Source organism: Muscardinus avellanarius (assembly GCF_963383645.1).
Source record: "Muscardinus avellanarius genome assembly, chromosome: 11".
Taxonomy (NCBI): Eukaryota; Metazoa; Chordata; class Mammalia; order Rodentia; family Gliridae; genus Muscardinus; species Muscardinus avellanarius.
This window is the reverse complement of record NC_137797.1, coordinates 34,121,166-34,134,409: the sequence shown is the minus strand read 5'-3', so window position 1 is coordinate 34,134,409 and position 13,244 is coordinate 34,121,166. Positions and strand designations below refer to the sequence as shown.

General features: G+C 39.0%; 1 protein-coding gene across 2 annotated transcripts in view; it reads right to left on the bottom strand.

Annotated features, from left to right (window-relative positions):
• The window catches only part of CEP290 (centrosomal protein 290), a gene marked incomplete at both ends in the record, with an annotated part of 100,544 nt that extends 93,983 nt beyond the window's left edge, over positions 1 to 6,561 (bottom strand). For both annotated transcript variants that reach the window (XM_080706162.1, XM_080706163.1), the window contains 5 exons: positions 1,235 to 1,378; positions 4,423 to 4,469; positions 4,780 to 4,849; positions 6,272 to 6,349; positions 6,460 to 6,561. In XM_080706162.1, coding sequence (XP_080562288.1) covers positions 1,235 to 1,378; positions 4,423 to 4,469; positions 4,780 to 4,849; positions 6,272 to 6,349; positions 6,460 to 6,561 — 441 coding nt within the window. The remainder of the gene's footprint in view (positions 1 to 1,234; positions 1,379 to 4,422; positions 4,470 to 4,779; positions 4,850 to 6,271; positions 6,350 to 6,459) is intronic.
• Positions 6,562 to 13,244: the final 6,683 nt, after the last annotated feature.

Sequence of the window (13,244 nt, the reverse complement as noted above, 5' to 3'; positions counted from 1 at the left end):
TTTAAAGAAGCTCATAATAGAATGCAGAATACATAGTAGAATGTGGAATACAGATTTTCGAAGTTTGCCTGTTATTATTAACTGAGAACTAATAACCTATTACTAAGCCTGTAATAGAATGCATGGTAGAATACAGATTTTAGAAGTTTGCCTATTATTATTAACTGAGAACAGTCCAATTCTTTTCTGAACTGGAAAATTTTTAATGAGCAGGAAGCCAATAACTTAATATTAAAGCATTTAATGTTCCTGATGCTCTTTTCCCTCGGCGACTGGAACATCACACTTGTAATGGGCTTTCCCACAAAGCACCTATTCCTACTTAATTGCTTTATCAAACATTTCTGAGATCATCTAAAAGTAATCTTTTTGGCTTCAATAATATCTAATTATTTTCCTAGTGCCTAATAATTTTCCTAGTGCCTCCTGTGAATTATAGATCTAAAAATATCCTTTTGAAGGGACACGTAAGAATCCAAACCCTTGAGAACTAGAAGATAGTAACTCACTGTATCCCTGGTAACTAAGCACAGTCTTTGGTATGCTGTAAATACTTGATAAACAGAATGAACAGTTAAGAACTGACTGCCAAAGAAACATGTACCCTGCTATCTCCTAGGAGCTTGAAAGGCACACAAGCCATATATCCAAGTTTTCCAAGTCTATCACTAACATAAATATATTAATACAAACATACGTTATTATTTTACCTAAAATATTACTATTAAAAACATTTGTTTCTGAATGCCTATTAATATTTTCATAACAAAACTTAAGACCAAAGCATTAATTTATGTATTTGATACTCATGTCCTCAGAAATATGCCTCCAAATATAAAAAAATTAATTTCTAACTCACTAGAAGGACTCAACCCACTAATTTTAAAGATGTAATAACAAAATGAAGTAATATAAAACCTTGGAGGTATAAAATGTTTCTCAACTTTAGCCAGGCGTGGTGACGCACGCTTGTCATCCCCGCGCTTGGGAGGCGGAGACAGGAGGATCACACATGTTCGAAGCCAGCCTTGCTGGCTTAAGAGACCCTATTTCCAAATAAAATATAAAATAGGTCTGGGAGTGTAGCCCAGACCTACACTACCCCCCCAAAAAAAAACTTTCTCAACTTTAACATAAAATTGATATTACCACTAATTACAAAAAGCAAAATCAAATATTCTATAAGAACATCTTAACTTCAGCAATCAAGATTTATTGAAAAAAGGTGTCTCACTTGTTCATTAACTTTCTTCTCTTTCTCCAACTCCTTTTCCATGTCCTCTAATTCTCTATCTTTTTGTTCCAATTGCTTTTCAAGTTGGCGAATTTCATCACGTAAAAACCGAGTGTCCCGTCCACCTGTGGACTGCTGTGCCATCTTAAAATAAACCAAAATGTATAAGTTAATTTCATTATATTTGGCAGTTCCAATGAATCAACAAACAAAAAATTACCTTGAACCAGGGATGGTGGCGCACGCTTGTAATCCCAGCATTCGGGAGCCTAAAAGACTGGAGGATCGTGGTTCTCAGACAGCCTCAGTTACCTAGTGAGGCCCTCTGCAACTTAGTGAGACCCTGCTTCAAAATAAAGAATAAAAAATAAGGCAGGAGGTGTAGCTCAGAAGTCAAATGTCCGTGGGTTCCATCCTCAAACCCACAAAAATAAAAATTACCTTGACTTAAAATTTTCATTATGCTTCAGAACCAGATGTTTAAAGTCATATAGTTATATTAGCTCTACTAGCTTAAGGACTTTTTTTTTCTTTCTTTTTTCTTTTTTTTTTGAGGTACTGAGGATGGAACCCAAGAGCACTGTACCTCCAAGCTACATCCCCAGCCCTATTTTTTGGTCTTTTTATTTTTGAAACAGGGTATCACTGAGTTGCGAAGGGCCTCGCTAAGTAGCTGAGGCTATCCACGAACTGCAGTCTTCCAATCTCCGCCTCCCAAATGCTGGGATTACAAGCGTGGGCCACCACGCCTGGCAGGACTTATTTTTAATTTAACTTATTTAAGCTTTAGTTCACAGGCTGACAACTTTTTAAGCTTTTATGAACCACAGAGAGCTACAAAGAATTGACTATTAATCACGTAGGGATCTGTTATAGCTACTAAGACACAGGTAACAGGCCAAACTGCAAATAGAAAAAAAGGTAAATGAGGAATTATCAAGGCCTCTCCTGAGCCTTAGAGATCTGAAACCAGGGCTCCAACCCACAAGAGCCTTTTGGTGCTCCTGACCTGCCGCTCTCCTCATACCATGCATACCATGGACTACTTAACCCAGAGCTGCCAAACAGAACTTTCTGGCATACTGGAGAGGCTCTCTGCACTATCTAGTTCAGTACCCACTATGTACTTTTGGCTACTGAGCACTTGAAATGTGGCTGGCACCGCTAGAGAGTTATATTTTTAATTTTAACAAACATAAATAGCCAGAAGTGGTCAGTATTACTCTACTGGACAGCCCAGATTTAGGTTATTTTTAAAATCCTGCAAACATCAAAATTCACTTTGTTTCACATTTCTGCTTATTTAGGTCAAGGCTCAAAACATCAATTTATTGGCGATTTAACCTGTTTCCCATTCACCTTTTCCCTCTATAGTTTTGCCCCAAATTTTCTTCATTCATCGCTTTCAAAAAGCTTTCCTCTATGCTCTCTAATGTCCCTTCCCAAGATAAATGACTACATCCTCAGTTCTTTACTGAATCCTCCTTTTAATTTCTTTACCTTAGCTACAATTTGGTTCTTTTAGAATACTATTTTTTTTTTTTTTTTTAGAATTCCTTATTCTTTCCTGGTTAAGAGAAAGTGCTGGTATTTTACTAGATTTACTCCACCCAGAACTTCCAGGTTAAATATCTTATCATGCCTCTGCCATCCTGAACCTCACAAAATATACAGCTCTTCACACTCATAATCATGACAACAGCAAGCCACTACTTCCCAGATGCTCCTTAAAATTTACAGGGAATTTATGCACGTGGTGGCTCACAGCCTTGCATCAAGAACCAGCCTAAGCAATTTCCACATCCATATAACTTCACCCTAGTTTTTTCTTTTTTAATATGTTTAATACTGAATTCACTATAGCCTGCCACTTTCATACCCACAAGAGATCCAAGATCTATTAGCCCTTTGACCTCAAAGGACCCTATAGTCCCTTGACTTCTTTTTCCCTATTCCTAACCTTATCCTGCTCATTTGTGTGTGTGTGTGTGTGTGTGTGTTACTGGGGACTGAACCCAGAGAGTCATTCTACCTCCAAGCTACACCCCCACCCCTTTTGTTTTGAAACACGGTTTCTCACTAGGTTGCTGAGAGTCTTCATTTATTGCTGACACTGTCCTTGAACCTGCAATCCTCCTGTCTCAGCCTCCCAAGTACTTCGATATAGGCACGCATCACCACACCATGCTCCCACCCCAATCTTGACTTACTTATTTATTCAGCTAAGATTTCATAATCCTCTCCTTCAACCTCTTCCTACCACCCTACCCTTCAACCACCCTACCCTTTGATTCTAAAGCTCCTGACTGACTTAACAGTAACACAGAATCAATTTGAATCCATAAACCATTTATTATATAACTACTTATTGAACTTGTATTTTCTAAGGGGCCGGACATATAGCAGGAAATAAAAAATAGCTTGTCAAAGTACACAGAAATAAAGTTAAAAGAATCAGAATTAGAGCTGGGCATGGTGGTGCATGCTTGTAATCCCAGCATTCAGGAGGCTGAGTCCGGAGGATCATGGTTCACGGACAGCATCAGCTACTTAGTGAGGCCCTCTGCAACTTAGTGAGACCCTGTCTCATATTAAAGAATTAAAAACTAGGGCAGGGGGTGTAGCTTGGAAGTCGAAATGCCCCTGGGTTCCAGACCCGAAAAAAAAGAATCAGAATTAGAACTCAAATATGTCTTACTTCAGGACTCTAGTCTCCAGTCCTTTTTCAACTAAAATTTGACCATACCATCTTCTCCTACTTTAGGCAGATGATCTAAATAAAAATAAAACATTCTGCATACATCTACTTTTCTTTCTTTCCTATGGAAGGAAGAGGGTCTTCCTCCTTTCAAAAGCTAACCCATTAAAATTTTAGCCCTTGGGTTTGTCACAAATGACTTTTCTACCATATCCTTTTGTCATTATTCCTTAAGTCTCTACCTATCTCCCTCTTTTCACATACTTTTCTAGACCATCTGCTCCATCCACTTATTAGCTGTTTTTATTTTGTTTACAACTGAATGTTTAATCCCTAGTTGAATTCTTAGTACATAATGCGTAGTATACTGAACAAATAACTACGAGTACAATGGCATCTTTGTGATTTTTCTCCAGCAAATAATAACAAAAGATTTTCAAAATAATATAACTAATGACAATTACTCTCTGGGAAATAGAAAAGATCATACCTCCAGTTCATTTTCCAGTTTCATTACTTTCATTTTTAGTTGATTTTCTATTTTAAAAAAGAAAATGGTCCAATTGGTTATTTACCTCAAAACAAACTTTTAAGTAAATTTCAATAAAATAAATTATTCTAAAAGATTTCATCATTAGAATAAGATAACATGAAAGGAAGTACTATATATCAGATCTATAAAATAAGAGTTAGAGAAATATCTTTCAAAACAAATTGGATATATACATATTTTATAGAATGTTTAATACTGCTTAATAAAATTGAATGACACTACAATAAAGGACATGCCTCCAGCTAATTTTCCAGTTTCATTTCTAATTGATTTTTCTATTTTCAAAGCACTTACCAAATTTTGCTTGTTCTTCTCCAGCTTTTTCAACTTCTTCCAAAGCTAGCTCTACCTCTTGAGCTTTCATCTAAGCATTAAAAGAGAAAAAAGAAAGTCATTTCAACATACCTTGTACAATAAAATGTAAGCGCTGATAATAAGAAATTTGTTTTAATTCCTATCTCAATTCTTATTGCCTATAGTGGCAGTCACACAGAGATATTGAGTAAATATCTATTTTGAGACAGAGTCTCACTAAGTTACTGAGGCTGACCTTGACCTTAAGGTTTTTCTGTCCTCAGTCTCCCAAGCAGCTGCAATTGTATCTGTGCACCACAATGTCAGGCTCTAGTCCATAATTTATGTCTCAATCCCCTCATAATGTTAAGGATAATCAGCTCTACTTCCCTTCAATTCGTCCTATAGAACATGCCACGTTTCCCTTATTAAGCTATGTTTTATCTATGTCCTATAGAACATACTATCTTTCCCTTACTAAGCTATGTTTTATATCTATACATTATGGTTCAAAACTCTTTACTGCTGACAGCATAAATACACCTTGATGGCCAATGACAGTCTATCACAAACTACTAAACATCTGTTTTCTCTACAACCTGTATAAACCTCTGCACTTTTTTTCTTCAAGTGTAAAGAATAAACAGACTGCTGAGATGTGGAAGCACCTGCCTATAATGCTACTACTTGGAAGGTTGAGTCAGGAAGATGACGGGCCAGTATGCAAAAACTAAGTGAGGCCCTGTTTCAAAATAAAAGAAATAAAATAGGACCGGGGGTATACTCAGAGGTAGAATGCCCCTGGATTCAATCCCCACTACCTCCCCCAACCTACATATGCACACAAAACAATAAGTATATTTCCTATTTCTACTGTTTATGATAACCACTAGATCTAGAATCACCTTACAATCTTGTCACTGCCTTTCACCTATCTAAAACTACTCCTCAGTTTTCATCCTTTATGAAGTCTCCTACCAGGGTTTGAATCAACTTTTCTTGCAACAAATTCCTATAGCAGTCAATGCCTGCATTTTTTAATTTGGATTTCAGCTGTTTGTATTTTGATTTTGGAGATGGGGTCTTTTCTCTTTATCTGGAACTGAGGATTGAACCCAGGGGCATTCCTCCAAGCTACACCCTAGCCCTTTTATTTTTTAACTTGAAACAGGGCCTAGCTAAGTTGTTCAGGCTTCCCTTGAACCTGTGATCCTTCTGTCTCAGCTTCCCAAGTACTGAGATTACAGGCATGCACTACTATTGCCTGGGTTGGAGTTTGGGACATATCTCTGTATGTTATTTTTAAACATACTTATCCTGTTTCCCTACACATTTTTTTAGAATATTCAGAATATAAAATAGATATTTTTTGCACACAATTCTCAATCCACATTTAAAAGTACCTCACTTTTTAAATGTAATCTATTTATTACAAGTACTTTCACAGAATTTCCTCTAAAAGTAAGTTTCTTTAAAACTACTGCATACAAACCTTCATTAATGACTGAGTAATTCTGAAAAGATGTATCACATTTTCTTGATTTTCATCTTTTAGCTCATTTATTTCCACCTAAGTAAACAGAAAAAGCAACTATTTTATAACCTTTAAGCAAAATATAAAAACTCCCCCAGTTAATCACGGTGGTGTGCACATATGTGTATTATTTGTCAATTAAGCACCTTGGATAAGGAAATCAACAAATTATCTGCCAGTTCTTCTTGCCGAGGCAAGTCATCTGGGTCAACTTTAATTATTTCTTTCCAGTTTATATTAGGCGGCATCTTGAATTCTTTCACTGTGCTCCACCTCCTGTAACAAAACAGGTGGGTATTAGTTTTTTCCAGGTGAACAGCATTACTGTGTTTAAAGTATAATAACTATGGTGTTAACAAGCTTAGGCTTAATTGCAAACAGATACGTGGGCAAAAAAGCACTGATCAAAATGATAGCATTCCACACAAACCCTCAGATACTGTACTGGCTAAATAAAACCATGATGACTTTCTTGCTAAGGCTAATTCAGGTCAGAACTCACTTTCTGAGTCCTTCTCCACGCCCACCGCCACTAAAGCGCGAACACCTGCTGGGCCAAACGCGGGGGTGTTTGAAACCTGAAAACGATCCCTGATTCTCAGAAGTAGAAGCCGGGGCTTCCAACGGTGCACATATAAAAGACTGAGTGATGCGCGGGGGAGGCCAGGGCTGAACTCAGAAGGCAGAAAAACTGCGGGCCAGAGCAGAGGGGCGGTGTCGGGAGGCTGCTGCACGCAGGCCCCCGGGGCCAAAGAACCAGTGATTACAGGTACGCTCGGATTTAAAAGGATCCACCCACCTAGACCAAGCCTGGCAACCTGCGACAGTTCCTCATCTACGGCCACCACCACGCCGGCCCGCCGCTGCCCCTGACGCTCCCTAGAGCTCTCCCACGCCGACTCTGGGTCCCGCCAACTGGTCGCGAGCAGGGAAAAGCGGCAGCGGCTGCTAAGCGACACCATTCCCCACCCAGCCGGGAGGGATCCAGGCCCCGGATGCAAGAAGAGCCTACATTTCACGACGACGGGCGATGCTTTACGTTTAGATTTCCCCGCCCGACTCCTTCACACGCTGATGAGGACGCGGAAAAGGCGTGGTGAGGACTCTAAGTCCCAGAATGCAGTTCTGCCTCGCGGCTGTGCATGCTGGGAGCTGAAGTCTCGGCGCAGAGGCGGCGGGGCGTTCCCGGCGTGCCGTGCGGGAGGCTGTGACCGTGCCTGGGCGGCTGGGGAGGGACCGAGCGGCGGGAGGCGCCGCGGCGGAGGCTCGTCCGCGCAGGTGGCCTGGATCGGGGGACCATGCCTGTGGCTTCCGTGGCGTCACTCGCTGAGCCGCTCTTCCCGAGGCTTCCCTGAGCCATCCCCCGGCGGGTCCGCTCCCAGGTGAGGTCGCGAAGCCGGTCAGCGGCCGGGGCGGAGTTGAGGGGTGCAATCCCGGCTTGGAGAAACCCCGAGCTTTGGGGCAGAAGGGCCGGGCCGGGTCAGCAGAGGTAGGAAGACTCCGGCTGCTTTTCAGGCGTGTGCCGGGGCACCCAACGGAGTGCTTTCCCCAAGAAGATCGGAAGAAAGTTTTATCTTCTCCGATGTGAGAATCTGCCTTGGCACCGCGGAGGGGGAGCCGCACAGCCGAGATCCAGGTTTAGGGGCGAGTGAGGAATGAGGGCACACTCCATCCTCGACCCCACCCACCTTACCAGGAGCCCTGTTGCCTTGAGAGACTTGAAGGGTGAGGAGCTGGGATGTAGCATCGTGAGGGCTTTTGGAGGCTGAGGTTAGTACTTCATTGGGGCCACCGCGCGGACTCACCAGTGCTGCTGCTGTCACTGTCTGGTTACCGAGGTGCTCTTCTGGGAAAGCGCCTGAGGTGTTTATCACTCTTACTCTAGGAAGTCTGGTTCGTCTGCGGCTTTCTGGAGTATGATACACCACTCGGTAACTTTTCAAAGAAGCTGTAGACTCCAACCATGTGAATCAGTATCTTATCTCTCTCTCTCTTTTTACTGCATTTTAAAAAACTGCCTAAGCTACATAGTGAGACCCTGTTTCTAAGTAAAGTAGAAAAAAATAGGTCTGGGAGTATAACCCGGAGGAGAAAACCCCCGGGTTCCACCCCCAAGATCCCCCAAAATAATAAAAATAAAAAACTGTAATTACAGTAAGTTTTTCCTTTTGAAATTGAATAATAGATTTCCTTTCTTTTTCTTTTCTTTTTTTTAATTTGCGGTACTAGGACTGGAACCCAAGGGCTTTCTACCTCCGAGCTACACCCCCATCCCTATATTTTATTCTTTATTTTGAAACAGGATCTCACTAAGTTGCAAAGGGCCTCCTCACTAAGTAGCTGAGGCACTTTTCTCAGCACCATCCTCCTGCCTCAGCCTCCCAAATGCTGAGATTACAAGAGTGCGCCAACAGTCCAGCTTAGATTTACTTTTGTGTGTGTGTGTGTGTGTGTGTGGTACTGGGGGTGGGACCCAGGGGTTTTCTACCTCCGGGTAAGACTCCCAGACCTATTTTATATTTTATTTGGAAACAGTGTCTCACTAAGTACTGAGAGCCTCACTACATAGCTGAGGCTGGCTTCAAACTAGTGATCCTCCTGTTTCAGCCTCTGGAGCGCTGGGATTACAAGAGTGGACCACCACGCCCGTTTTTGATTTACTTCTAAACCACATGTTTGAGTAAAACAAAAGAGAGCTCAGTAGAAAATATAATCATGGATTTTCATGAGATAAAATTTAAGGGAATATATCAAATATATAGGAATGATTAATGCTTTTACTCCATTTCTGAAAGATTATTTGCTAAATTCTGGTTCATTGTATCAATTTTTCTTCATCATAGTCTAGTAAAATGGGTGCTTACACTGTCCTCATTTTTTTAATATGTCATAAGATCTCTTTTGGAGAGATTTAAGTACACTCTTCTGACTTGGTCTGAGTGAATGTAGATCTTTTTTTGCTAGAGTGCCTCATCAGACATTCTGGAAACTGTTATTTTTGTACTTGTTCTTCAGTCTTGCTGTTTTATTAAATAGAATCATATTCTAATTTTAACATTGCTTACTCAAAATTTGAATTAAATATTTATCATGATCAATGTTTTAAATTCATTATTTAGCAGATATGAAATTTAATATTTAACATGTCATGCCATGGGTATATTTATTTTGTATTAGAAATTTGTTATTTTAACTGCAGCACTTTTTCTTATTTCATTTGTTTTGTTTACTCATTTACTAGTTTTGTTTTATTCGTATTGGCCTTTTCTACCCCACCTTCTTCACTTTATTTTTCATATTTATTTTTCTCAAAAACTCAAGTTGGCTAGTCTAATGCTAAGTTTTATTCATATCTTTCAGAAATGAGAACAGGTTAACAAAAACTAGTGTAGTAATTCTCAGTGACAATCTTGACTACAAGGAAATCTTGCTTAAATTTCATTCTTTCACTCACTGTAGCATACTTTTGAGTTTATATACTGCTAGATACTAGTGATATGGCAGGAGTTAAATTTCCCGTAGTCCAGTTTTCTGCTTTGTAATCTCTGTGAACCAGAAAATTGAACTCAAGTTCTAATTCAGTTAACTCACTGTATAATTTTGAGGAAAAGAACTAATATGGTCTCCATTATTTTTCATCAAGTTTTCTACATCAGTCGGTTTTCACCAAGAGGTGGATTTATGTGACAATTTTGTAAATAGCCTTATTACAGGAAAACTTGTCTAGACCTGCCTTCTTTCTTTCCCAGGCTTTTATGAATAGTTTTATCTAACCAGCAGCATAAGAAAGCCTTGCCCTTTTTAATTGCTATCTACATTCTCTACACTGATCAACTTATGTTTCTTAGGTATTACTTTCTCTTTTATCAATAAAAAATATTGGTAGCTTGCTTTTGTCCAGTGTCTAAATCATGATCATAAGAAATTTAGTACGCTCTCATGTATAGTAAAGGTTTTGTTTTGCTTTCTTTTCAGGGAGAGGAATTAGTGTGCAACAAGAAGATACTTGTCTTCCTTCAACATGAGGAGACTAGAAAGATTAGTAGGATTCATTGTGAATTCATACTTGCAAACCTTGCAAGCCGACATTAACAAACTTTAGTAATAAAATACTGAAGATTACTCTTAGGATAAAGGATGATGCAATCATAATGCAAATTAGGAGAATTGTCTCAGTTTCCAAAGAAATTAAACTGGAAGGAATATGTAGGCTAAATATCCCCAAATTCATATAAAATTTTCTTGCAGGTTTATCGCTTCCACAATTGTACTGTTAGCTTACTACAGAAAATGAGCATCCCATAGAATTTTATTGAAGGAATTACATTTTGTATCTCTGTATTGTAGCTCAGGAGTTGTCTTCATTTGAAAATTTATTTTGTGACATCTAATTTTTATAAGCAAACATCAATCAGCTATCCTGTCCACTTAGACTTTAGACATTTGTGAGTAGCTTATATGCCTAAAAAAACCTAGACGTTTGTACAGCGAACAGTAGTGATGTTAAGTATAGCACGGCCCCCAGTTAATTGTGTCTCCCTCTCTGCCCTGCGTATCCCTTTCCAAAATCTCTACCTTGCAGGTGATTCTTGTAGCCTGCAATGGCTCCACAGCTGAGCTCAGCTATACACTATGACTAGCTCTCTCTCCCTTTGTCTCATGTTAAACTCGCTTGGGAGTCTTTTTAAAATTCCTATCCTGGCCATTTTATAACCTTTCTGACATTGGTTCCAGATTCTCTCATGTTGTTTGATTGGTAGTTTAAAAAATATAGGTAGTAAATAGACATATAAAGAGATTGTACATTGGAACTTGCCCTTCTACTATACTGAGATCTGATTTAAAGAAACCCAGGCTAACCTACTAGAGAATGTAACTATATGTAGCAGAGACTCATTTTCAAAGCTGAAACATCTATAAACTGTCAAGTTCTAATTAAGCCAGAGGATATCTTTAAGAACATGAATGATCCTAGGCACAACCAGGAGAGTGTGTGTGTAAGAAATACTTATTATCAAATCACTAATTTAAAGGCATATGGGGCTAACAAGTCCAAATCCCACTGACAAGCAGGAAACCATCCAGCAAGATCTGATACTGCAGCTCTGAGGCAGGATTTCTTTTTTTTTTTAAGGAAACTTTAATTTTAAGATGATTCAAATGATTGAATGAGATCCATCTACATTATAGGGGATGATCTTAAAGTCATCTAATTATAGATGAAAAATTTTGTCCATGTAGTTTACAAAATACTTTCATAACAACACCTAGATTAGTGTTTGAATACTAACTATAGCCTTGCCAAGTTGACATATAAAGCTGTCACAATAGTCACCATGAAAAGTAAACATCTTCCTATGGCATCCAGTCAATGAATATTAGCGCTTCATTGATAAACCCTCACAGTGCTTCTTAAACACTTCATAGAAAATTTCTAAAGGTGCAAGAGAATCTTTAAAGATTTCCCCAAAGGAGCTTATTATGAGTGAAAGGGAGACAGTGATAGATCTAAGAGTTCAGTTGTGGAGACATCTGAGGTTCTGCCCAAAAGAGCCATCAATGGAATAAAGTTTGGGGAGAGGGGTGATGGTTACCAGCAGACCTCAGCAAAGAAAAACTGGATTCCAAGGGTGTAAGGAAGGAGCTGAACTAGAAGTAAAGGAAACTTATGAAGGAGGTGAACTAGAGGTAAAGGAAACAGCAGGTAATGTGGGTTTCTGTTCCCTCAAAGCACCCTCAAACACCCATGAGAGTCTTGTCTTTAAATATAGTGGTTAAGCACTTTTTTTTTTAACTCTCCTTTATTTCCTCTTCATTTTACACATAAGACTATAGTGTTCAGAACCTCTCCTCAGCCAGGAATGGTGGGTACAACACAGGTCTTTAATCACAGTACTTGAGAGGCTGAGATAGGAGGATTACAGGTTCAAGATCAACCTAGCAGCATAGAGTCTCAGTAATACATGCTTGTAATTCCAGCATTTGGGAGACTGCAACTCAGACCGTTTCAAAATAAAGAGTAAAAAATAGGGCTGAGGGCAGAGCTGGGAGGTAGAATCCCCCTGGGTTCCATCCCCAGTACCACAGCAACTAAAAAATAAAAAATACAAAGGGCTGGAGATGTACCCTAGGGGTAGAATGCCACTAGGTTCAATCCCTGGCACCAAAATAAATAAGTCTTTAGCATCTAAATAAGGTACTATTTCTAGGTGAGAAAAGAAAGTCAATCCTGTCTTCATGCCATGGCAAACACTTTCTCATTTGGAATAATACTAAACCAGGCAAGAGGACAATTCTCAGTGTTAAAATCAAATTCAGAGTTTTGATCTTTAGAACTTAACATTTAAATTATTGAATGAAACAGTTTTACAGTTTAAAATGGCTATATCATTTTTGCTATCTCTTTAGAAATCATGGGATGCATCCAAGCTTATTAAACTAACATTTTATAGCCTGTATTTCTTGTGTGTGTATGTCTGTGGCACTGGGGATTGCACCCAGAGGCAGTTTACTTTGAGCTATACCCCAGGCCTTTTTTATTTTTACTTTGAAACAGTCTCTCTAGGTTGATAAGCATCTCACTCCTTGCTGAGGCTCTGCAATCCTCCTGTCTCAATCTCCCAAATACTGGGATTATAAGTATGCACCACCTCGTCTGGCAACCTGTATTCTGTAAGTCTTAAACATCTTACTCAGTTTATAAAGTAACATATGACTTTGTTATACGGTTCAAGTTAAGAGGAATGTACTTCCACAATCACCTATGTTTAAATCTTGGTTAAATTTTCTTAATTTAAACTGCATTTATAATTTGCATGTATTCATTTTTATTTTAAATACTTCAAATGCCTAATTTAAGCAAAACTTTCTTAATACAGTCATGTACTACTTAATGTTAAGGATATAATTTGAGAAATACATCATGAGGCAG